Raw genomic sequence first — 26,450 nt, forward strand, 5'->3', positions numbered from 1 at the left:
TCACAACAATAAAATCCTGCTTATTTATGTAAATATCTAAATAGCCAATAATGTGGCAGCAGTACATTCATAAAAAATCATACGCTTACTGTTTACATCAAATATTAGATAATAAGGAATCTATGGTATGGTTGATGATGTTGGAGAGGCTGATTTGGGTATTTACAACAACAGCCACTAGATTTGACCTAAAATGCTGCAAAAAACCCTCAATAAGTGACATTTGTGCAGGTAGAAACAGCTGATAAAGATCACACAGGTTGAAGCTGTTCGTGTATAGACCCAGTCTATACATCTATTCTGAGCAACAGAAGTATCTGAGTCTCATGTCTGACAAATATCCTAAATGTAACACACAGCATAAAAAAACCTTCAAACAGATGCTCTACAACACGAGATCTTAGGGTTTAATGATCTTTGGGTGACCAACGCTGGACAGGTGAAGATCTCCAAACATCACCTGGGGGTTTCCCTGACCTGCTGCTTCAATAATTGTGACCTAAAATATTAAAATATAATGCATGAGAGCCAATATTTTACATGGTTTTACACATGCACAATTATTATTATTTTCTTCTCTAAATGACTTTATCGGAATTTAGCAATAATTTAGATTTTCTCGTTTGCACAAGAGTCCGGTAGGTGGCGCACTAATCCCAGTTACCAGAGAAAAAAGAAAAATAAACACTATAAAATAGAATATTCTTCTTTTCATCATAATCATATATATATATATAATTTTTTTTATTATAATTTTATAAATTTTTTTTTTTTTTTACAAAATCTAATTATTTCTTTACTTTTTTTTGGCTCCGTTTTCCTCTGCTTTGATATTTAAAAGTAATGATTGGATTTGAGTGTTTCTGAACTGTATTCTGAACCTGTTTTAGGATTAGCATTTGATAAACAACGTGTTTTGTCTGATCATCGAGCTCCGAGTCTAATCTAATGTCGATTAAACACAATATTTGGTTGCATCCGCGTCTCTCTTTTTTTCTCTCCCTGATCTGATTTATATTAGAAAATGTTTCACATTTGTGTTGAAGAACTTTATTGTTTAATTATTTTTCTGATCATGTAGAATATAAAACACTGGCTGGTGATGTAAAAATATTTTTCCGTTCTGAATTACTTTATACAGTAACTACAGAATTATTGGATAATTACCTGCTTTTTGGGGGTTTTTTTTTTTTTTTTTAAAGACAAACCCTAAAGATAAGAAAGATAAGAAAAATATAATTATTAATATTATTTAAAAAAAAATTTTTTAACTAAAGCGGACTAGGAGACAGCAATTCTTTCACAGATTTCAAAAAGATAATGCGTATTTTTCCTAAATATGTAGAACCGACAGTGAAACATTTTTTATTTCTTCCTGTTTTTTTTTGTTTTTTTTTTAAACAAAATCTTGTTTTTTTGTTTAATGCACAAGATAAAATTGTTATTAATGACATTTAAATTGTTAAAATTAAAGACATGTTTTATAAAGAAAATATTTTCATAATAAATATTCTTTTTGACTTTCTCTTTTTCTCTTTAATGTTTGTATACTTTGATATTTATGATTTTTGAGAAAAATAGGATTTTTTTTTGTTCTGCTTTCACACTTTAAAAAATAGTAAGTCCTTTCTTGGTTGGTTTTAAATTGATTTAAGTTTTGATATGCTTTACTTTTTTTAATGAATTTTTTTTTCCTTGTGTTTTTTTTGGATCTCGTTGTCACATTTCTTTCTTTGAAGTTCTTAATTTTTTCTTTCTTTCGTCTTTAGTTATGCTTTCATTTTTTTCTTCTTTTTTCTTTCTTTACACTAAAAGGCCAGCAGGTGGCGATAAAAGCCCTTTCACTCACGCTTCCCAGTAAAAGTGGTAGAAGAAGAGAAGTTATAAAACATCACACGTTAAATAATATCTTCGTTATACAACACCGGAGTTTGAAGTTTTGCATCGAAGAAGGTTAATTTAAGTCAATTTAAGTCAATTTAAACTAAATAACAAATTGTTTATTATATTCTTTTCTCTCTTTGTGTAGAAATACGGCGACTTAACAGCAAAAAAGCAAAAAAAAAAAAAACAGTCAGGTTTGGTTTACAAAAAAAAAAAAAAAAAAAAAAAGGAATTTTAATCCGGAGCTCAGGCATGGAGGGACACAACATCGGGCGAATTTTAGTTTTTCTTCTCTCCCTGTTGGTTTTCATCACTGCTTTGACCATCAACGCCTTGGCTGGAACGGGAAAAGGTGGGTAAAAACAGGACCTTTTCTTTTCCCATCTGTATTCCGGGTAGCCACACCCACTCTTTAGGGATTGGCTATCTAGCCAATCAGGACGCACATAAACTTTACATGCATATTTGCATATTAGAGACTTCACTTGTAAAATTTACGCTTTTAGAATGTCTATGTTTAGATGTATTTTTCACGTGATCACGTCAGATTTATTTGATCAATTTGTAAACTAAGATCTGTGGGTTATATTGATATAATTGAAACCATCTTAATCAAATGAAAATAATCTGAAAGTTCAATAGACTATATAGTCACGTGTGAAAGATTTTACATATAAACAAATATTTTTAGATACGCTTAAATTTCGCTTAGTTAATATATTTGCTGAAATATAAATGGATCTGAGGAGAAATCTCAAGTTTTTGTGGTCTCCTGAGTAAATCACTGACTACACACACACACACCCACACCCACACACACACACACACACACACACACACACTTTTAAACCCACTTTTATAACACAAGCAAGAATGCTTTATATATAATATTTCATATTTTAATAGAATATATATGAACACATTATACTATTATTTATTTTACTAAATTTAAAATGCTGCAATCTGATTGTCCTAAACCTACACTATATTTTAGTCACGCCTTGTATTGTTGTTTTTTCAGGACCGTTTTTGCGTAGAACAGGAAACGTGTCCGCTCTGTACGAGACAGAAATCACCCCGGCTGGATGGACTTTCTCCATATGGGGAATCATATACACCTGGCTTGTTCTGATGTACCTGTATTTTCTGAGCTGGTTCTGCAGACGGTAATCACAAATACGCAACTGATGAGTTCGTATGCTCTTTAATATAAACCTGTTATTTGCAGCATCACATGAACTTCACTGCATCTTTTCGTCTCATGTTTTGTGTGAAGGACGGCCACCGGATGGATGTACTGCAGTCCTGCTGTTCTTCCTTATGGCTTTTTTCTCTCATGGATGATTAACATGCTCCTGAACATCACCTGGCTCCTGCTGTGGGACAGAGAGTACGTACACGTCCATGTTGAGAACATAAGAATTAGAAATGGTCAGGGTTGACAGAGCCGTGCTACTTCCTGATGGATAAAGCTCTGTGATTTATGTATGCTTGTTTGGAACATATCTGGCAACCTTGAATAGAGCTTGTAATAGTGAGCGTGTGTGTGTGTGTGTGTTTTTCCCCCTTCACTGCAGGTTGATGATTCCAGCACTAATATGTTTAGCTCTGATTGCGTTCACAAGTTACCTCCTGATCTTCTTCTCCTGTGTCGGTCTGCGAGCTCATGGAGCCTGGCTCAAACACAACCATCCCGTAGATCTCTGCTGCATCTATGTGCTGGTGTGTGTGTGTGTGTGTGTGTGTGTGTGTGTTTGTGTGTGTGTGCGTTTGATGTGTCTTGGGTTAATCTAAATAATGAACTGTTTTAGAAATATAATTAATAAATTAAATTAAATAATTAATTTTAAAAAATTACTTAGAGTGATTTCACAAACAAAAAGTGAAATATATATCCTTTTTTAATATATAGACAACAGTACAAAATAATTAATAAATTAAAGAAAGAAAGAAAGAAAATAAATATATATATATAAAAAAATTAAACAAAAGATACCTGCTATAATGCATATTCAGCTTAATTTATTTCTGAAACAATAAATGCACATATGTCTTGATGACATCAGTGAAAAAGAGTAGGCTTTAGTCTTTTATAAATATATAATCTTATAATATAAATATAATTTTCTTACTAATTATTAATGTAACGCTACATTAATAACTCATTTATTCCTCCTTATCAAAAATATAATCATTGCAGACTGTTGTGACGTTGTAGACGTGTCGTTCAGCTCACGTGTTGTATTTCAGGTTCAGAACGGTATTGCAACTTACTCCACATGGACGACTATCGCTACGCTCCTCAACCTGAGCGTGGTGTTGGATATTAATTCCATGTCACCCACAGATGCAGCCACTGTTTCTCTGAGCATTCTGCTGATCGAAGTGATCATATGGTGAGTCCTCGTCCAGTGTCTAATCAGTTTACACGTATTTGTTTATGGTAATTTTTTTAAATCGTGTTTTTGACCCCGATTTCTTTGGCATGTGCAGGTTTGCTGTGGAGAACTTTGTGATCGAGAAGCACGTGCGCTACATTCTGACCGTCTACCCCGTCATCATCTTCGCTCTCAGTGGAAACCTGAACAAACACTACGACGCAGCAGCTCCGGGGAGAAACGCCGTGTTTTCTGGTGAGTTATGACAACGGGGTCAAAACGACAACCTTTGAGGTGAATCTTCAGCTTCGGGAAGAGGGCGAAGTCCGAATAGCACCAGATGCACAGCTTCCTGATGTACACAGGACGATGACTTTTGGCAGACTGACTTATGAATGTCGGTGCTCCCTGTGACTGTGCGTGCAGCCTTGTGCTGCCATCTGTTGGCGGGTTACAAAACTAGTCTCTAAACCTTTTAAAACCAACCTCGTGTATATAATCCACACCTACTTCACTGGGGCTGACAAACGTCCCTGATTGGAAATATCACATAAACCACACCCCTTTTAATAAGACGGACTTAAAAAATTTTATTTCCTTTTTTAGAATTCTAATCGCGTCCTTATTTTATCTGTTTTTTTGCAGCTGTTCTCTTGGCGCTGGCCTGCGTGTTGTTCGTGATCCGAGTTTTACTGGTGATTTGGAGGCACCGTACTCGTCCTCTCTTCTAAGACGAAAACGCTGAAGGACCAAAGACTGATGTCCACACCGGTGAAAACTAGATAAAACAAAAAACCGGTGGATGACACCAAAGCCTTCAATCCGAGTCCATTCCTCTGTACTAAAATACAGCCTTTAACACTATTCCTTGATTCTCTATGATCTTTTCCATATACGTACGCAGTAACCGTATAAACCCGAAGCACCTTTGATACACGGCCAAAACATACATTCGCGTTCAGTGCCATGAGAAAATATTTCTCATTTTTCAATGTTCTTTTTTCCCCGCTCACTTTCCCACACGGAGTCTGTATCACTTCAAAACGGTGAATAATGAAGAGGCCATATTTAGTGCTGGATCATTAAAATGTGAACTAAACTAGCGGCTCTGTCCGTGTGATCAGTATCATTACTTGATCAAGTTCGACTTTGAAGTGATGACCTGTAGCCCTTATCACAAGCTGATACGTCCGTTTATATTCAGTTGGCAGGACATGCGTGTGTCTAATCCAAAACTCTAAAAAATAATCAAATCATAGCACATAAAACCTTTGATTAAGAGTCCAACAATAGCCTTCTGGCAAAGATAGGAGTCTTAGTGACTACATTTTCTTTTTCTTCAAGAAATCTTCACCGATGTCCAAATGAGCGATGAAGGCGAACTCTGTGGCCACTGAGTCTAATAATGAATAATTATTTCTGAAAAACTTTTGTGTAGAGAAGCTTTCCAGAATTCATTCACGGTACGGCAACGATAGTGATAAATATAGAAAATAAGCACACACATATATGAAAAAAATTGGATTCTGTGTGCTTTCTAAACATCCCATTCTACACGTAGTCTTCATTCGCTGTTATAATAACCTCCAATCTTCTCAGAAGATGTTCCACCAGATTTTGGAGTATGATTTTGGAGATTGGGCCACAAGGATGTTCGTAAAATTCATGTAGATGAGGTGAAGAGGCCTGGGGTGGAGTCAGTGTTCATGTTCATCATCTTCAATAGGGTTAAGTTCAGAGCTCTATAACTGGAGATCTCCAACTCTGAAATTGAAAGCTACACAATTGTGTGCCTCGGACTTTGTGGTAACAGTTTGGGGGCAAAAATGAGGTCAGATGTCTGATACGTCTGTTTATTTACAATAGTGTATATATTTAACTTTTAACAGCACATGCATGTCTATATAGATTGTTTTTCATTTCAGAAAAATGAATGAAGGACTACTTTCACGTAGATCACAGATAAATGGCCGTCCTCTGTCTTAAGCTGTGTTTACTAATTCAATCTTATGTTCTATTAGATTTTGTTTATTTTCATATTAATGGGATCATGACTAAAGCTAATATGATGAACTGTTATTAGTGCAATCGGTTCACTATTAAACTGTGTATGTGACCCGGCTTGAACAATATTACCAGTGAATCGGCAAATAAAAAAGACAACATAAAAAATTTGGACGCGTTTACACATTTTTTTATGTGAAACTCTGCAAACTGTATTTAATTATAGAGCAGCTGTCAAGGTTCTCACAGACGACGCCTCGGTGATCCATAGGTCCAAAAAAAGGCATGACGTGCGCCGCTCTCTGGGAAAGTAATGCTCGGTATTCTGTCAGCTCATCTATAAAGTGTCGAGAGGTTAGTGCTCTCCTCCAAGCACGCTTAGCTCCTTCACAACACTCAATGATCAGCAGGATGCGTCTCTCGGGAAGGTCATGTAAACCTTCACCTAGTCTCAGCTTGAGAAACTCTACCCACAGCTCATAGATTTCTTTATATAGGTTACCATACTGAACACAGAGATGAGGGTTGGTATTTTGCACAGTGTTTTAAAACCTTAAAACAGGATGTTTGTAAAGACCACAGAAACTTGGTTTTGTCGACTTGGTTGAAGTGACGTTTAGAAAATTCACATCCAGCATCATCAGCATATCGTGTGTAGAAGGAATCTGAACGTCCTCTGTGCATGGAGCATGTTTCGGCTTTTAGCTGGACTTTTGAAAGCTGATCATACTTTCATACACTTTCATTAACTTAAAAAATAAAATAAAAATAAAATGGGGCATGTGTATTTTCATTGTAGATAAACGAATCCAGGTTGCCAGGTATGCTAGCTTCACCTTTTCCAGGTTTGTAGCTGGTAGAAATGAGATTTGATGGATCTGATGTTGCGGAAAAAATAAAAATGACAGTCTAGAACAAACCTAAGCTCTGAGCTACGTAGCTTCCCATACCAATTTCCTTTAATTAAAGATGACCCTGTGTACCAGTAACCTGATTGTTGATGCGAGTATGATATCTCAATATTTTAATTATCGGTGGTCTTTATTATTGAACGTCTGATCAAGTCTCAGGAATGTGTGTGTGCCCACAGCAGACACGTCACTGCTTCGGCTTTTTGAGGTTTTTTCTTTTGCTAACAGAAAACCGGTCTAATCTCCCGATGACTGGTGTGTTTGCTTAAGTGTGTAGGTTGTTGTTGTTTTTTTTTCATTTTGCGCTGACGTATTAAAATGGATCTTGCTAACGGTCTATACTTCTCAGAGATAAGAGGCATGTCGCTGCTTTCACAGATGAAAAAATCCATTTCCAATCCAGATAAAGGAAAATGGAGAAAAACAGAAAACCGATGACTAATCCGAGCCTTCATGATGGATATTATTTTGTGTGTTGCAGAACAAATTCTGGATTTTTTTTGTAAAAGCTTTGCTTTCCAGATGTGCTAAGAAAAACAGAAAACACTCAGGAACACATGGCTTCATTTATTCTGTGCATTAGCATGTAATCACCTGGATATTAGCCTAATATTTGGGAACAGTCTGAGCTCAATCTTCTCTTTAGAGGTGAGTGCAAAAGTTTGAACACCCTTAAGATGATTGATAATTGTGCATGTTTTTTTTTTAAAGGTGCAGCCCTGTGAAGTCTAATTTAGTGACTAATAGACGTCAGTTTGTTGATTTGGCCTTGGCATTAACCACAGGATGTGTCGTTCTGGAGAAATCAACACCTGTGTCAGAGTAAACAGTGTGATGGTGTGTTTTGGAGCCCTGTTATCGACAGACTCCATGCTGTGTGTGTGTGTGTGTGTGTGTGTGTGTGTGTGTGTGTGTGTGTGTGTGTGTGTGTGTGTGTGTGTGTGTGTGTGTGTGTGTGTGTGTACTTACTGTGTTCTAGCAAATATTGCTGTTTTCACTGGTCATTAGAGCCTTTGCAGGACTCAAGTTCTGGCAGGAGAAAACGTCTTGTTTCAGGTTTTACACTCCGTTCACTTCGAATATGACACTGAACCCGAATTGATCCATTTTAATGAAAACAAAAAAAGAGCATATAGAAGTCAATTCTTGTCATTATCCTTTGAATTCTCATCAACATTTCCATCCACAGAACTGCCACTCACTGAATAGTTTTTCACCAAACTGTATTAATAAAGAGTCTGATCTACATGGAAATCCCAAGAAATCAGCATTTTTTCTCTATTTCTTACTTTTTCTTCTTATCTTGCCCTGATTAGTTACTGATCAGAGGGTCAGGGGTTCGAGCCCCAGTGTCGCCAAGTTGCCACTCTTGGGCCCTTTAGAAAGGCCCTTCCCCCAATGTGCTCCAGGGGCGCCGTATTATGGCCGACCCTGCGCTCTGACCCCAGTTTCCGAGCAAGCTAGGATATGCGAAGAACGAATTTCACTGTGCTGTAATGTATGCGACAAATGAAGGCAATTCTGTAAAAAGTTTAACCTTATTTACTTGGCACTTTTAATAACATTCTTCTTGTCTTTGGAGACAAACTTTATTAATAAGAGACCATGAGCAGACAAAACAAATGGGAAAATTCAGTAGAAAACAGGCAGACACAATAATAAATAACCAAACAAGAGACGTAATACAATAAGCTTGGACTCATCACTAGAGCAAGTGTAGGAGCGAGACTTTCATAGTTTACATGTCATGGTGTCAGAGTTTGTAGCTCATTAAGTGGTTCGGATTTAAAGAAATGAAGTTTGTGGCAGCAGCATCCGGAGAGGTGGCAGACGTTTCTGAGTTTCCGGATCAAATCGATCTCTAGGAATGTCAGAATCCAAATCAGAACAACGTCCAGAAACCAGATGAAGAACAAGAAGCAACGAAAGTCTTCAGAAAGAAATACTGTAAAAAGCAGAGTTTTTAGTGTGTTTACAAAAAAATACAGGAAATTTAATATATATATATATATATAATTTTTATTTTTTTGCTTATAATTCGAATGAATAAATAATCTCCAAATAAGCGTCTGCATCACTTACTAGCTTCATACATTTTCATTTCTTCACAGACTTATAAAAAAAGAAGAAAATAACACTAAAATGAAATTAAATGTACCGTAATAAAATGAAAATAAAATAAATTATTTCTCAGAAAGCCCACTGAGGTCTTACCCTTTAGTCTACCCAATTAGGAAACGTGAGATCTGTTGAGAAATATATGGGTTGGTTTATTGTGATATAAAAAAGGCATTGAGAAATTCTTGCCAACAACCATGTCATTTTTTTTTGTTTACTGGTGTCATGGTATTTTACTCAAGAATGTTTTAATATTTTTATGGTCACACACAAAACCATAGCAGCAAGATGTGCTAAGCTAAAAAAAACTTTTTTTTTTAAACTATCCATGGCATTAAAATAAAACAAAAATAGAATAAGAATAGAATATACATAAATCTGAAATCTGCTCTAAACATGTAAAGGAATGGAAAGGCGTGTGTATATATATATATATATATATATATATATATATATATATATATATATATATATATATATATATATATATATATATATAATGTATATATACTGTTGACAGGAAGTTTGTACACTGTGTGCTGGGGAATAAATGTACAAAAATGCATTGATAGATTCAGTATAATGCATCCATCAGTTCTGTGTTGTAAAGGTCTATTTTCACAATCATCCTATATGATCATGACTCTTAATGCTATACATTATTAAAATATATGAAACAATGTTTTTTCTATATTTATGGATAGACTTACTGTTTGTTTTGTCGGTGCCGTTCTCACTGCTGCTTCAAGGTTTATATCAAACACATTTAAACCCATTTCCTGTTATACTTTGCAAGTCTGACTTCACCAAATGCATGTCATACTATGTGTCTTGCAATTGGCTGTGCTGTATTTATGTTTTAGCTATTCTGAGCGATGCACTTCCTTTTTTTAATTTAATTTTTTTGTTAGAATTCCTGTAATGAAGTGGGAAGCAAATGTGAGTGTAGAAATGTATTTACAATGTACATAAAAAAAAAAACCACAGATGCCAAAAATCAAGACATGTGATAACCAAAGACATGAAGGAAAACACAATAACCTTGAACTTAAACATGATGGACAGATTTAAGTCATGGGCAAGAAAGACAGCGTAGAAAGCAAACGAAAAACAAAAATGTGAACTGTGTGTCCAAATGCAAGTGTTAATTATTTGTGAAATGTGAAACCAGACAACATTCATAAGGGTGGCTTGTAGGAAACATACAAAGTGACACTGGGTGGATTCTTAACACTTATATTAAGTGTGTTCTAAAAAGAACACAAACTGCCTTGCAAAAGAAGGCAAATTTTTAGCTGCAATTACAACTAAATAAAATGTAAATCATTTCTGTAAGTTAAAGTTCAAGCCTTTCTGAACTCATCCTGACATCATGTGACAGATCATGTGACTCTTTTATTGCACAAAATTGGACCTTGATCGTCTAATTATCTGACTTCTAAAATGAATTGTTTGCATCAGGTCTTAATCGTGGGTGTCATCGGTGTTCAGGTGTATTAAAGGGGGTGAACACATGTGAACACACATGAATCAACATTTTTAATTGTTTCCCCACTGTTTTTTTATTTTGTGAGGTCCATTAGAAATCCAAAATCTGCTCCATTTTAATTTCTCTTGTTGGTGCCACAGGACTTAGAGATGATCTTCCTTCACTCATCTATCGAGAATCATTCAAGTTGTAGAGATTAGTTTTCTTATGATCAGCAATTTTCACAACAAGGCTTTAATTAGGCAATTTCAGAACATCTGAGCTGGTTCCTAACAAGTATCATTGCTTTGTTGCTGGAATATGATTTCATCAGGTTTTCCCAGAAACTCTCTGTACTTAACTCCATTCATCCCTCTATTAATTTCTACCCAAAACATGCCAATGAGAAACATCCTCACAACATTATGCTTCCACCACCATGCTTTACAGTTTTACTGGTATTGTTCTCTTCAGGTTTCCACAGAAAACCTTTCCCTTTTTGTTCCAGGTTTCTGCAGGAATGTTTATAAAAAAGTCTTGCCACCCTCCCATAAAGGCTATAAATGCACCATATATTTGATATTGTGTGATTGTGTGATGTTGGCATATTTACATTTGCTTTCCATAACAACCAGTAGGTCTTTTATTTGGTTCCTTGTGGCCTTATTGACACATTGTTTCTTCCTGGTAATCTAGTTGTAATGGATGTTTAGATATTGGGTGGTGCCACATAATTTCCATGTGATTGACTTATATCTTTTTATACCCCTCACCTGTTGTATACTTTTATAGAACTTCGTCATGGAGTTGCTTTGTGAGGTCTTTTTAAGTGCACGTTGTTTCCTTTTTTAGTGAGTTCCTTCTATAGTAGAGCTGAAGGTAAGTGCCTGGGAAAATGGCCTGCTGTGGCGCCTCACCTCTCAGCATTGCTCTTCACTAAATCACCCCCATCTGCCAGCCAGAGGATGGTGCTCAACGGTTCTCAGTGGCTGAGCTAAATATATCTCAAAATCCCCAAAACTGATTATCATACCTTCTGCTTGTAATCCAGAGCATTAACGGGTCAAACAAATAGAGGTTTAGTGCTAAAGTACATTAAAGGTGCAGTCGGTGTTTACTGTATATTGCTAAAGGGGCAGTCAGTGATGTTTATTCCAGGAAAATATTTGCTCTGCTGTTTCTAAGCCTGTGTACACAGGAGGGAATAAAAATGATGCTGGCCATCAACATTAAGAATCAGGATAAGTAGATTTCTGTAGGTTTTATTTTGAACTTTTTGGCAACTTTTTATTTGATAGGTTTTATTTTTGTGAGACTCAGGAGGTCATCCAGTGGTGTATGAGGTTCAGATTTTATTTCAGAATGATCAGAAGCTTTTCAAGCATATCATATTTTTATTTTTTTTCAGATGAGATGATCAGAGATTAAATGATTGATGCAGGCAACAGAAAGAATATAAAGATATAAGCATGTTTTATGAAGAAAAGCTTTACTGCCACCCACCCTCACAGATCGTCCTTTTGAGGAAACTCCACAGGTTCTCAATAAGATCGAGGTCAGGGGACGATGGTGATGATGGTGAATTTTATTTCTCTTTTTATGCCCTTAACAACCAAATCTTTTTTGCAAATCTTTTGATAGTTCATTTCAGTTTCTGCAAAATATCCACCTCAATCTCACCTCCCTCACCTTGTCTCCAAAACATCCTACATGCCCTGTCCTTCTAATAAACTCATTTCTAATCCTGTCCATCGTCGTCACTCCCAACGAACATCTTAACACCTTCAGCTCTGCTACCTCCAGCTCCACCTCCTGTCTTTTACTCAATGCCACTGTCTCTAAACCATACAACATCTCAGGTCTCACCACAGTCCTATAAACTTTCCCTTTCACTCTCACAGATACTCTTCTATCACAAATCACTCCTGCTATCACTCTTCTCCACCCACTCCACCCTGCCTGCACTCTTTTGAACATATATTACTTCTGGTAGACTTCTTTATGAGGACATATTTTGAAATGAGATTTTAATAAGAATTAAGTGTGATTTTAATGTGTGTGTGTGTGTGTGTGTGTGTGTGTGTGTGTGTGTGTGTGTGTGTGTGTGTTTCTGACCCTTTGCCTTTCAGGGTGATACTGTGCTCCTATTTAGAATGAGAGGAAATTATTCGTTTACTCATTAGCCTCACCTAGAACTCTGTAACTCAACGCCATAACTTTTGTCCCTGACCTTCCCTTCAGCTACACTGAGAGTTAACCAGCTCTAATGTTCTCTCTCGTGTGGTCAGAAAGGGGAGTGAGGTAAGCTATTCGCTTGTCGAGGTGGATAAGAGACCCTGCAGCATTGACTCAGAACTGATTAGGCAGAGCTTTTTGTGCTTCAATCGAATTTCTCAGGGCTCATTCACGTCACCTCACCATTCAATTATCCTTCTCCACAAAAGCGTCCCTATGATGCATTCTTTATATCAGAGCACATTCACGGGGGCTGCTTTGGAACAAGGTGTTTGGTCTTAAAGAGGTTCATTATTAATACCTCAGTGCTTCTGAATGTGAGATTCCCACAGTGTTGAATAATTATCAATGACATCAAATAACCAATTTAATATTTATATCTATATTAATATCAATATTAGATTTAATATAGAATTAATGATTAAAATTAATGCAGTGTGAAATTCTGTTTGACCATTTTTATTAAAATATTTTATAAAAAAAAGAGGCGAAATTAGAACCTTTAACATAACACACCTTTATTCATGATGTCCTTTCTTATTTAGAACAGACAAAAATGTATGAATAGGTTGCGATTAATCACAAATTAACTCATGCGATTAATCTTGATTAATGATTTGAATCGATTGATAGCCCTGATATATTTATAATAAAAAAGAGAAAAAGAAAGAAAGATCTTTTTGACAAGTTATAGAAAGAAAGAAAGAAAGAAAGAAAGAAAGAAAGAAAGAAAGAAAGAAAGAAAGAAAGAAAGAAAGATAAAAAGAACTATCTGACATGCCATAAGAAAAAGAAAGAAAGAAAGAAAGAAAGACAGAAAGAAAGAAAGAAAGAAAGAAAGAAAGAAAGAAAGAAAGAAAGAAAGAAAGAAAGAAAGAAAGAAATAACTATCTGACATGCCATAAGAAAAGAAAGTAAGGAAGAATGAAAGAAAGGAAGAAAGGAAGGAAGGAAGACAAATTTTGTATTTGACATTTCAGTATAAATTCTAGTCAGTTTGTTGTTTATATATCATGTTGTTTATATATCACAGTGTTTATATATCATGTTGTTTATATATCATGTTGTTTATATATCATGTTGTTTATATATCACAGTGTTTATATATCATGTTGTTTATATATCATGTTGTTTATATATCACAGTGTTTATATATCATGTTGTTTATATATCATGTTGTTTATATATCACGGTGTTTATATATCATGTTGTTTATATATCATGTTGTTTATATATCACAGTGTTTATATATAATCTACACCTGAGCGAATATCTGTTTATTAGTGTATGTGTTTATTAAGAAAGTAATAGCTGCTTGTTGTCATGGCGAAGTGCCGCTGTGCTCAGTGACCCATGCAGCAGGTGTAAATGACTGTGAATTTATCGTTTGCTTTGTTTCTTTGTGTTGACTTTATGACTGCTTCAGTGCCATGGTGATACATTTAATCTGATAATTAATCCAGTGTTAAATCTGCCTTAAACCCAACAGCAAAGCTTCGCGCTGAGGAAGCTGTGTCGTGTCCTCACTGTACACGACTCCAAATTAGACAGGATGCGTGAGTGGAATACAGAACATAGAAATTAGATTCTGTCTCTCGATCTCCTGACAAATCAGAAGCAGAGCTTGAGGAAGCAAGTTTTTGCACTAATGGTAGGATTTTGGACTCAGATCCTCAAACCGACTGAATTGCCACTGATTTAAATGCCACTGAAGTGATTTTTGTGATCACTGAGATCATTCAGGGTAAGAGGGCAGAGTATATATACCTGAGTTGAATTATGCAGAGACACTTATGAGAACATCCTCAATTAGGGTGATGATTATATCCTGAAGAGACAGAGCTCTTACTGAAAATTACTGACAATACTGACAGATCAGATATGCATATGAGGTCCATAATTAGAGTTCCTACTACTCTGGAAACTTATCGAGGAATTTTTTCTAGCTATGGTAAGACTGTAGTCCAAATTCAGGATTTAACTAAGACAGAGTCAAGACCACTGTAGTGGGATGAAACCAGGCCAATATTGAGTCCAAATGAAACCAAGACCAAGTCAAGACTGAACTAAGAAAACAGCAAATCCTTTTTTAATACTAAGCTTTTCCTTTCTGTCTTATACACACGTCTTATTTTCAAGCTCGGTGAATATACACATATCCCAAAACCTTGCTTATTTCATGATTGTTCTGCCATCAGTAAACAATTAGCAAAGCTGTTTTAACTAGCTGGTTTCATGTTTGCATATTGCTAAAGATGAGGGTAATTTCTAGATGAAAGTCTTGTCACACTTCAAATAAGAATTTTTTTTACAAAAATCTCTGTCAAAAATCTCCGTCCAGACCAAGACTATAATTAACAACAGCAAAATCCATTCACCAATGCCAAAAAGTAAGAACAGAAAACCTTTTCAGACCAGATTCTTCAGCCCAATGCCTGGGTGTGTACCTGTGAGGTTTAATTCCATGCCTGTAAGTTGGTGTTTACAGATGTATAAAACACCACTTCAACCCCAATTTTCTCTAGTGGGCATACGAAGTTTGAGTTCTATGTGTACAGTGCTGTGATTGTGAGTGTGGAGTAGGGGGGATTACGCAATGGTACCTAATCCGTATCTGTATTGGTTTATTGTTACGAATAATTGAAACTGAAATGGCAGTAGTGTCGTATACAGTCCGTAAACTCAGTCCATCACTTCAGTTTTTAATAGTTCCCAATGCTTTTATGTGCCTATTTAGATTTTAAATTGAAAGCATTGTGTATATATAAAAGAGAAACAAAGCACTTGAGAATATATATATATTTTTTTACGACCAAAGTAGTAGCCTGATTTACATAAGCAGAAATCAGATGTTGCACTTCTAATTGAAATTCAAACACTGTAGTCCCGTGTCCTGCAACTCAACATGATGTCCCCTATAATGATTGAAAGTAAACTGTTTAGTTTCTCATTTGTTGTATTATGCTATAATCATATAAAAGGAGTAAAGGATATTGTCAGGATATTGCCATATAAAGTAAAACGCTTGACAATGTGTTGTTAATAGAAATTATTTTGATGATACACTATAGTGACTTTATATAAGTATATATGTTTCACACACACTTTCCTTTCTTTAGTTAATGCAATTACAATGGCAGGCATCATAGTGATTATCATTATTAACATATACGGAAGCACATTGCAATCACACAAGAAAAAAATCATAGAAAGGATCTCATAATGACTTATTATCTTATAATTACGACTTATTATCTCATAATTACGACTTATTAGCTCATAATTACGACTTATTATCTCATAATTATGACTTATTACCTCATAATTATGACTTATTACCTCATAATTATGAGATAATTATTATCTCATTATTGAGATCTTATCTCCTGATTCTGATCAGGATCTCATAATTATGAGATATTAAGTCATAATTATGAGATCCTTTCTGTGATTTTTTTTCTCTTTGCGAATGCAATGCGCCTCCGTAAACATGCAATAACATGCAAAAAAAATAAAAAAACACTTCCAGTTAATCGAATTAAATGTTTTAATATCCAAAGTACAAGACGATATTTAAATGGGGTTAGATATAGTACAGGAAGTGTTCTTTAGATCCAAATGAAAAGAATAAAAAAGCCTGGAGTGTATGTGTCAAGCCGGCTATTTATACAGGAATGACAATGCCTTGAATGGATTTGAAGTGATGTAATGTGATATGATGTCTGTGAAGGTTTTGCAGTTTGCTCCTTCAAACCTGGCAGCAAGAATCAATAGGATGTGGATCTAAAGCCTCATTAGCGGTGCATCTAATACACAACAATGACGTAAGGAGGCACTATGAGAAGAAGAGCGTCAACAATTGACGCTTAATGACGGTAAAATGGACAGAGAAGACACCATTGTATGTCACAGCTGCAATATTTTAATTAGATGCTACTGTTAAAGTTGCAGAAAACAAAATGTTTGGACAGAGTATACCAATAATCCAGATGTGGAAATCTCAAGAAACTGGGTTAGGTATGTGCAGCAGATGTTGTGATTAAAAAAAAAAAAAAAAAAGCTATGCTATAGGTTCTGCAAATAAATAAATCAGTTTTTGAAGCAAAAAATTGATGAGTAATCAGGATTTTATCCATCAAATGATAATAGGAAGTGCTCAAGGTATTTTGGTTGTAAAATCTCTGCATCTCTGTTATGATTTACTAACCACTGCTGAGCTCTGACATCGAAGCTGTGAAGGGAAGTTGGATAATGCAGGTATTATAAAGCGATTATTGTAAACCTTCTACAAAGAAATGTATTTAATCTCTAATGAGACTGAACTCTGACATCCTTCTAAAATGAAATGAATAAACAATGACACACAGACAAGGTTACATGGGTTTCATAGAAACCTCAATATGAATTCAGCAGAATTTTTTTTAATAAAAGACAATTTTTCAGCCAAGGACTAATGATTTGGTATCTTCAAGGATATTTTTGACAAAGGTTTTGGGACATGTGACTTTTCCAGCCATTTGTGGTTCACCCCCAAATCTTTTCCGGCATGACAATGCCCTTGTGCACTTATGGTTTACATGGTTTGAAGAGGAAGATCTTGATTGGCCTGTATAGAGCTCTGACCTCAACCCTACTAAACACCTTGATTAAGTGAAACTCTGACTGCACCCCAGGCCTCCTCGCCTCACCTACATCAGTACCTGACTTTACTAACTCACACAAATCTATATAATGAGCAAGACATTTTATTTTTTGAAGGAATGTAGACTCTAGAACATTAAAAAATGATTCACCGGGGAAAATGTATTCTTTTTTCATAGTTACCTTGTGATTAAATAGATTCAGAAAGCTAGAACTAACTGCCATTTTTCTTCTTTTTTAATTAATAACCTGAGAATGAAAACAAGTATTTGGTTTGTATATTGTATATATGTGTTCTATAGTGCTTGCTTCTCAGTCTGCATACCTCGGTTTTTCTACATTCATTTATATTTATTAATGAGAACAGATGACAGAATCAGGAGAATGCAAGAATGGAGAAAACAGGACAAACTTGAGAAAGATAAAGTGCTATGAAGCTTTTTAACGAGCATAACATGCAGTCATCTTAAGAAAACAGATAACACTGCTGGCTGGGCTCGAATAATATATATTTACTGTCTATTCTAAAGAGAGAACACCTCAACTCGAAGGCTGGAACATTGTACAAATGCCCTGCTGACCCTTTTTTCAGTGATCCAGGAAAAGCTTCTCTTTAAGTTTAGGGAATTACGTTCTCATTCATGTATTCATTAATGCGCATTACTAGCTAACTAGCTTGTCGTTGCTGTGATATAGTTGATTAGGTTCGCAGGCAACCAAAAATATTGGACATAGCAGCAGATTTAAGCTTTCAGTCCAGACTTTTATTTCTCCTTCTTTTACATTCACATCATATAGATTAATTTTATAATACATTTTTAAGGATGAATAAACAAAGAGATTAAGTTTGTAAGGTGCAATTCTCTTTAGACATGAATAAGAGATGTAAATAAGAGATGTGTAAACTTTATTCACATTTTCTTGCAATATAAAGGAAGCTAGCAAGTTAAAAACGACTAGCATTTCCTTTAATAAGTAGGGCAAAGCAGCATAGCAGGGAGTAGAATTAATGATGTTTATGTGCTTCAGCTAAGAACCTCAGGATACTAAATGACTCATAAGATTTTTAATAAGCATTTTTGTTGTGCGCCATACTGCTCAAAATATGAAGAAAAAACAGAATTGCATGACCCGTGGCTCTAGCACAAATGCTAAGAATGATGGTTCAGTTACTTTGCTAGCTATTGATTAGCAAGCCTTCAAGGAGAGCTTTGCTTGTTCCCAGCAGCATGCTAGCTTTTAGCCACCTAGTACAAACCAGGAAATATATCATCACATATATTTTACTACCACAACATAGACGACTCAACTTTGACTACTAGTAGCTAAAGTTACTTTTTACATGTTAGTGTCTGTAAGTTCATCCCTAATGAGCGAGTCCGTGGCGATAGTGTCAATGGAAAACTCCCTGAGATGATTGAGAGGTTGAGAGAGAGTTAGCGAGAGAAGGGAAGAAGGAAAGTAAGAGAGAAACAAGAAAAATTAAATATCCTTGCAAGACACTGTACAGTATGATCAGTATGCGAGTAGGGACAAGACTAGCAATGGCAGCATAACTAAAAAGGAGAGCAGTTAATAAGCACACAGGATTTCTGTGTATACTGTGCTAAAAGAAATATGTTTAAAATACAATTTAATAACTCCTAACATGTAAAAACAGGCTTTTCAATCACAATAGATGCAATATACTGTAGCATCACTGTTGTTCCAGGCTAGCTGTCAGGCTATGCTTTTTGTGAATGCTGTGATGCTAGGTTTATGCTCAAAATGAGCTATAGTGATTTGTGACCTGTGTCAAAACACACTTTTATAGGTTTCTACTGAAAATATAAATAACAAACTAGCTGAAGGGGCTACAAGCTAGCTGTTATGCTAGCTCATTGGCCAGCTGATAGCAGCAGCCTGTAATATTTACACAGATGCAAATAGGAGGAAGTTTTCTATCTATCTATCTATCTATCTATCTATCTATCTATCTATCTATCTATCTATCTATCTATCTATCTATCTATCTATCTATCTATCTATCTATCTATCGTGTTGTGTGTTTATAAAGGGAAGTGTGGGAAAATCCTGTATAAGGAGCAGACTGTAAGGTATGACTCAGAAGTGTTCGCTCTGAACTGTTTGCTTTGGCGTGTCGTTTACACACTGCTTTTCTTTTTGGATGACATCTTTCAGCAAATGTTTTTTGCTTTTTTTTGCAAAAAACCCCCAAAAAAACGGCTGATCTTTCTGACAAAAATATGCTCAGATCTCGTGATGCACTCGCGATGGACAGAACAAGACCTAATTCTGCAAAGTCAGGGACAAGGTAAGAGGATGAGCAGAAGTGATTTACGACATGATGGGCGTGCACTCTTGTTTCCACGACATCACATTACATTGACTTTTTGACCTTTTTAGCTGGAGCCCTCGTTCACTAACGTGGCACGCTGACATCACTGGGTAACATTGTTATTGCAAGCGTCATAGGAGATTAAGTTAAACTTTTTTCTTAGCAGAAGATTTTCTCCAAATACATATCTCATGGAATTGTATATTATCACTTTTGACTGCACATTTTTTGGATTCCTTTCCTCAACGCTCATGTTAGACACATGGATTTCTCCCCAACTCACTTTCCTTGATGCTTCTTTGTGTGACGTTATTTATTCTGACATTCTGTGCAGAGAGAAAGAAAATCCTGTGTGTACGTCAGGGCTGAGATGTTTCTCTGCTGTAGATGCATTTTAATAAACAGGACCTGCAGATTTGGCCAAATGCAACAGTAATGGTTCGAGTTCAGGCAGAATGGAGGATAATGGAAAAAGGATGAAAGCAAGTCTTTTAAAGATATGTGGGCGTTATTTCAAGACAAATAAATGTAAACACTGCCCCGGTGTCAGTAAATTACACTGCACTTATAGGACTTCTGAAGTGATGCTTCATCTTTTTTTCACTTAGTTTTTCTGTCTATCTGACTTTCTGTCTGCCCAGTTAGCAACCTCTTTTAGATTCCGCAAATAGTTTAGTTTCTTTTCCTGGAAATGAATGCATCTATCTATCTATCTATCTATCTATCTATCTATCTATCTATCTATCTATCTATCTATCTATCTATCTATCTATCTGTCTGTCTGTCTGTCTGTCTGTCTGTCTGTCTGTCTGTCTGTCTAGATCTATCTATCCATCTATCCATCTATCCATCTATCTATCTATCTATCTATCTATCTATCTATCTATCTATCTATCTATCTATCTATCTTTACAGAGCTCTGATTGGTTCTTGCCTGAACACGTGACCGAACGTTGGCGTCCTTGCGAAACGCACGCGCTTAAATAGCGCGTGTACTCCAGTGTCGGATGTGAGCGTGGAGGCGCCGCGTCCGTGTGGTTTTTAGTTCACAGCTGGTTGCGGTCCGGTCCAGTGCGGTCCAGTGCTGCGGGGCCACTGGTGTCGGACTACGGCTGTGCGGGGCTGCAGGGCTGGAGTGGTTTTATATTTGCACCTAATGAAGCAGTAGAAGAAAAAGAAAACGGAAAGTAAAAGCAAGTAAACAATGAAGGTGTGGAAAGGAGCGCTCGTGCTATGTTTGATCTGTTCACACGGACCGGTGAGTTTCACACTCCAGCTGTTCTTCTGCTTTGAGGCTAATAATTTCAGCAGCAGCAGTGTCTCCAGAAGCACAACAGCTTTAGGAAAGTGCACTGAGGGAAGTGTGTGTGTGTGTGTGTGTGTGTGTGTGTGTGTGTGTGTGTGTGTGTGTGTGTGTGTGTGTGTGTTGTTTAAGTGCAGGACGTGTTCACCTGCTGACTCTGTTTCTCCAGATGTGCTTTTACTTTTCTGAGCAATTACTCGTCTGATGTTAGATGATACAGGGCACATTATTTCAAAGATATGTTTCCAAATGTAAAAATCTAATTATTTACAATAAAGTTGTTTATTATTATTATTATTAATATTATTATTATTATTATTATTAAGCAACCATAGTCTCATAATAATAATAATAATAATAATATTAATAATAATTATAATAATTATAATTATAATTATTTAATTAATTAAAGTTTAAAATGAAATTATTTGCTGAGTTTGCAGTAATCTTTGTATCATTTCATGATCATTTCTATATCAGAAGTTAAGTAAGATTAATATCTTAAATTTCATGTTATCCCCAGGATGTGCTTGGAAATAATCTATAGTCAATTTTAGCCACACTGAATCATTTTTATAGTCGCTCCTCTTCATGTTTTTCACTAGAAAACCAGGGAACCCAGAGGAAACCCAGACAGACATGTGGAGATCATTGTACTGAACTGCTCAGGATTAAAGCCAAAAGGTCCCACAGTTGAATTCTAAACTCTAATACATGTTTACTTGATGAACAGACCCTTGAAGGTCACGAAAGTTCATGTTTTATTTTCCCCCATACACAGCACAGGTTAATTTTAAGGTTTGTGATCACGGCTTATGGAAGCTCATATCTGGGGGACGATTTGTTTTAAAAACTCTCGTCACACTCACTATCATGATTCTGTTGTGAACCCTGACAATTTATTTGTTTCAACATTCCCACTACTAATCTAACACCTAAAGTGTTTGAATTTAGCACTCACGAGGGTCGAGTTCTCGCAAGGGTTCATCAGCTTCCAGCTGGACTTACATAAACACTCTTCTTCAGCGCGGGGAATTTCTGCGTATTCTTTCTGCTGGATCAGGTTTTGGTGCAAGAACAAGAAAGATCAGTGATTAACGTTTTTAATGTCATTTCTGGATGAAATAAACACACTATGTGTTCTCTGTCCTGTTAAACGTGCTGTAGTTACAGGGACAGAGGTTCTTTTGGACTTTATATGGAATAAAACAGTCAGCACTTTGCTGAGTCATCAATAATAACATGTTATATTAGATTCTTTGTCCTGCCAATATTACATATGTTTTAGCATTTATTAACTTTCTCTCACTTGTTCTTGTATTTAAAGGTTACATAAACGTTGCGTGCAAAGATCTTACACTGGAGACTCCTTCCATTAATGTTTCAGTAAATGCGTTTATAATGAATTCTCCAGCATGTGAAGGATAATAAGTGATTATGGTATTCTTCAATAAATTAAGCCTGTAATTGTTGGTATATTAGGACTATAACACATGGATTCTGGGAAAGTAATCAGCTTTAGGGTGGGAAGGGTAACTCTGATTTATGTCAGGACACATCATATTACCCCTGTGGTTAATTACTTACCTACAGTGTGTTTACATTTTTACATCTGAGAAATATCATACAATTTTGACTTTAAGAAAGACAGAGGTTATGAACATTAAACGAACAAACTCAAATACAGTATAAGTGACGAATCTACTTTTATAATTTTTTTATTTTTTTGCCTAATGCATAACACGTGTTCAAAATCTGTATTTTACTTTAATCTTCCGATGTTGATAACGGTTTAAAAAATCAGATCCAATTTTAATTTATGTATTTTCTTTCATGGATGTTTAATTAATTTGTCGTTTATGTACAATGATCAGAACAAGGTTCTCAAATCCTTTTCATCTGGGGAACCCTTTAATTGCGAAAAAATTAATTAATCAATAAAATAATGGATAAAAAAAATAATAATTTCAATAACAACCCGTCAATAAATAAATAAATAAATAAATAAATAATAATAATAATAAAAAATGTGATGACCCTCATACTGTAGAAATTTACTTTATTAATATATTAGTATTATAAATAATAATTGAAGTATACTATTAATAGAGTAGTATTCAAGCTTTTTTTTAAGTGATGGAGAATTTTTTTTATGTTCAAATAAACAGTTTGATTAATCAATTAAATTAGTTTTCATCAATGTGATTGAAATATAAATAAGTTTTATTAAACCCTGGCGATGGTTTAAGGAACTCATCATTAGAGCGATTTGTTACTGAACATGTGGTAATTATTTTTAAAGATTTAGCATTTCCCAGTTTGACATTAGTTCTTATATATGGTGTTTGACCTTTAGATTTATAGCTGTAGTGTGTAAATGTATACGGTGCCATACATCACTCCACTGAGAGAACCAAGGACGCAGAGCTGCTTCAGTATCACACGCCATCACTTGATTCATTCTTTTTCGTTATTTCTGCATTCCAGTGTATTTATTTTTGAGTATTGTTTTTATGGCGTTACTGTGGCGTTATCTGTCCATATTACTCACACGCACTATACATGGTGAGTTTTTGAGCTTTTAGAGGAATAGAGAAATCATTTACACTAGTCATAGTTTTCTTTGCTGGATGAAACGCCATGGCAACCACTTTTATCATTAGTTGGTTTAGTACAAAGACAGCGGCGATGTCCTTGCTTATAAAAAATGTCCCTTTTCATGAAATAAATCCAGCTATCCACATCTGCACACACAAATACAGTGGGGAAAATAAGTATTTGAACACCCTGCTATTTTACAAGTTCTCCCACTTAGAAATCATGGAGGGGTCTGAAATTGTCATCGAAGGTGCATGTCCACTGTGAGAGACATAATCTAAAAAAAAAATCCAGAAATCACAATGTATGATTTTTAAACTATTTATTTGTATGATACAGATGCAAATAAGTATTTGAACACCTGAGAAAGTCAATGTTAATATTTGGTACAGGAGCCTTTGTTTGCAATTACAGAAGTCAAATGTTTCCTGTAGTTTTTCACCAGGTTTGCACACACTGCAGGAGGGATTTTGGCCCACTCCTCCACACAGATCTTCTCTAGATCAGTCAGGTTTCTGGCCTGTCGCTGAGAAACACGGAGTTTGAGCTCCCTCCAAAGATTCTCTATTGGGTTTAGGTCTGGAGACTGGCTAGGCCACGCCAGAACCTTGATATGCTTCTTACAGAGCCACACCTTGGTTATCCTGGCTGTGTGCTTCGGGTCATTGTCATGTTGGAAGACCCAGCCTCGACCTATCTTCAATGCTCTAACTGAGGGAGAGAGGTTGTTCCCCAAAATCTCGCAATGCATGGCCCCGGTCATCCTCTCCTTAATACAGTGCAGTCGCCCTGTCCCATGTGCAGAAAAACACCCCCAAAGCATGATGCTACCACCCCCATGCTTCACAGTAGAGATGGTGTTCTTGGGATGAGTACCATCCCAAGAACACCATCTCTACTGTGAAGCATGATGCTACCACCCCCATGCTTCACAGTAGAGATGGTGTTCTTGGGATGGTACTCATCATTCTTCTTCCTCCAAACACGTTTAGTGGAATTATGACCCAAAAGTTCTATTTTGGTCTCATCTGACCAATCATCATCCAAATGGTCATTGGCAAACTTAGGACGTGCCTGGATACGTGCTGGTTTAAGCAGGGAAACCTTCCGTGCCATGCATGATTTCAAACCATGACGTCTTAGTGTATTACCAACAGTAACCTTGGAAACGGTGGTCCCAGCTCTTTTCAGGTCATTGACCAGCTCCTCCTGTGTAGTTCTGGGCTGATTTCTCACCTTTCTTAGGATCATTGAGACCCCACGAGGTGAGATCTTGCATGGAGCCCCAGTCCGAGGGAGATTGACAGTCATGTTTAGCTTCTTCCATTTTCTAATGATTGCTCCAACAGTGGACCTTTTTTCACCAAGCTGCTTGGCAATTTCCCCGTAGCCCTTTTTTTTAGCCTTGTGGAGGTGTACAATTTTGTCTCTAGTGTCTTTGGACAGCTCTTTGGTCTTGGCCATGTTAGTAGTTGGATTATTACTGATTGTATGGGGTGGACAGGTGTCTTTATGCAGCTAATGACCTCAAACAGGTGCATCTAATTTAGGATAATAAATGTAGTGGAGGTGGACATTTTAAAGGCAGACTAACAGGTCTTTGAGGGTCAGAATTCTAGCTAATAGACAGGTATTCAAATACTTATTTGCAGCTGTATCATACAAATAAATAGTTAAAAAATCATATATTGTGATTTCTGGATTTTTTTTTTTAGATTATGTCTCTCATAGTGGACATGCACCTACGATGACAATTTCAGACCCCTCCATGATTTCTAAGTGGGAGAACTTGTAAAATAGCAGCGTGTTCAAATACTTATTTTCCTCACTGTATGTGCTTTTTATTGATATTTTCCCAAAATGACCACAGGTATTGACACATCAAGAGAAGCAGGATGTAACAGAGAGAAGATTAAGTAAGCCTGCAGTGGAGTGAGTCATCGGTATTCTTCTGGGGTGTACCTAGTCCAGCTGTGTAGCTCAAATCAAAGGTTTGGACTCAGATGTGTAGACATATGAGTCTCCTTTGCGGTTACCAGTAGTGTGGGGGGAAAACAATTTACGGCACTAAGAAGAGCCTCTGAGTGTTTATGATAAATTTCACCATGCTTGTAGAGTGCGCTGTGAAGGAATCCAAGGCGATGACGATGGAAGTTTTAATGAAATGAAACACAATATCAACTTTTCAAGCAACATACAGATCCTTGATACAGATTTTGATTGGTAACCTGGTCATCCATGGAGTATAATAGACAGTGGAGTAAAGTATTTTAGTAAAAAAAAAATACTTTGTTAATTTATATTTAGACAATTTTTTGGCGAATTTCTAGCGTTACTGAGTATCAAAGTTATGAGTAAAAGTTTACTACTTCATTTATGATTCAATATACAGTGGGTACGGAAAGTATTCAGACCCCCTTAAATTTTGTACTTTTTGTTATATTGCAGCCATTTGTTAAAATCATTTAAGTTCATTTCTTTTCCTCATGAATGTACACATAGCACCCCATACTGACAGAAAAACACAGAATTGTTGACCTTTTTGCAGATTTATTAAAAAAGAAAAACTGAA

The 26,450-nt window shown here is 35.9% G+C and overlaps 2 protein-coding genes and 2 long non-coding RNA genes across 7 annotated transcripts in view; 2 read left to right on the forward strand and 2 right to left on the reverse strand.

The window, feature by feature from the left end:
- Positions 1-26,450, reverse strand: part of LOC310717812 — a 433,295-nt gene that overhangs the window by 376,959 nt on the left and 29,886 nt on the right. The gene's annotated exons all lie outside the window — the stretch shown is intronic.
- Positions 1,869-5,126, forward strand: LOC310717069 (uncharacterized protein). Of its 2 annotated transcripts, XM_083524751.1 has the most exons (8): positions 1,870-1,953; positions 2,030-2,236; positions 2,906-3,050; positions 3,161-3,274; positions 3,462-3,606; positions 4,135-4,280; positions 4,378-4,517; positions 4,908-5,126. In XM_083524751.1, the coding sequence occupies exons 2-8, from the start codon at positions 2,137-2,139 to the stop codon at positions 4,991-4,993; spliced, it is 876 nt and encodes a 291-aa protein (XP_083380877.1). In that variant the 5' UTR covers positions 1,870-1,953; positions 2,030-2,136; the 3' UTR covers positions 4,994-5,126. The 2 variants fall into 2 exon arrangements, with proteins under 2 accessions (XP_083380876.1, XP_083380877.1); XM_083524750.1 differs by having other exon boundaries at positions 1,869-2,236.
- On the reverse strand, positions 9,271-10,051 carry LOC310717419. The gene is made up of 3 exons (XR_014530831.1): positions 10,006-10,051; positions 9,392-9,423; positions 9,271-9,289 (listed from the first exon to the last, which is right to left on the reverse strand). It is a non-coding gene; the product is annotated as an uncharacterized lncRNA (long non-coding RNA).
- vipr1a (vasoactive intestinal peptide receptor 1a) overlaps positions 20,950-26,450 on the forward strand; it is a 39,905-nt gene continuing 34,404 nt past the window's right edge. Inside the window, exons 1-2 of one of the 3 annotated variants that reach the window (XM_083525906.1) lie at positions 20,950-21,075; positions 21,106-21,235. In XM_083525906.1, the coding sequence (XP_083382032.1) occupies positions 21,182-21,235 (54 nt within the window). In that variant the 5' untranslated portion in view covers positions 20,950-21,075; positions 21,106-21,181. Of the gene's footprint in view, positions 21,236-26,450 lie in introns of all 3 variants that reach the window. The other 2 variants (XM_083525907.1, XM_083525905.1) reach the window with 2 other exon arrangements.

This window comes from Silurus aristotelis (assembly GCF_946808225.1).
Source record: "Silurus aristotelis genome assembly, chromosome: 22".
NCBI lineage: Eukaryota > Metazoa > Chordata > Actinopteri > Siluriformes > Siluridae > Silurus > Silurus aristotelis.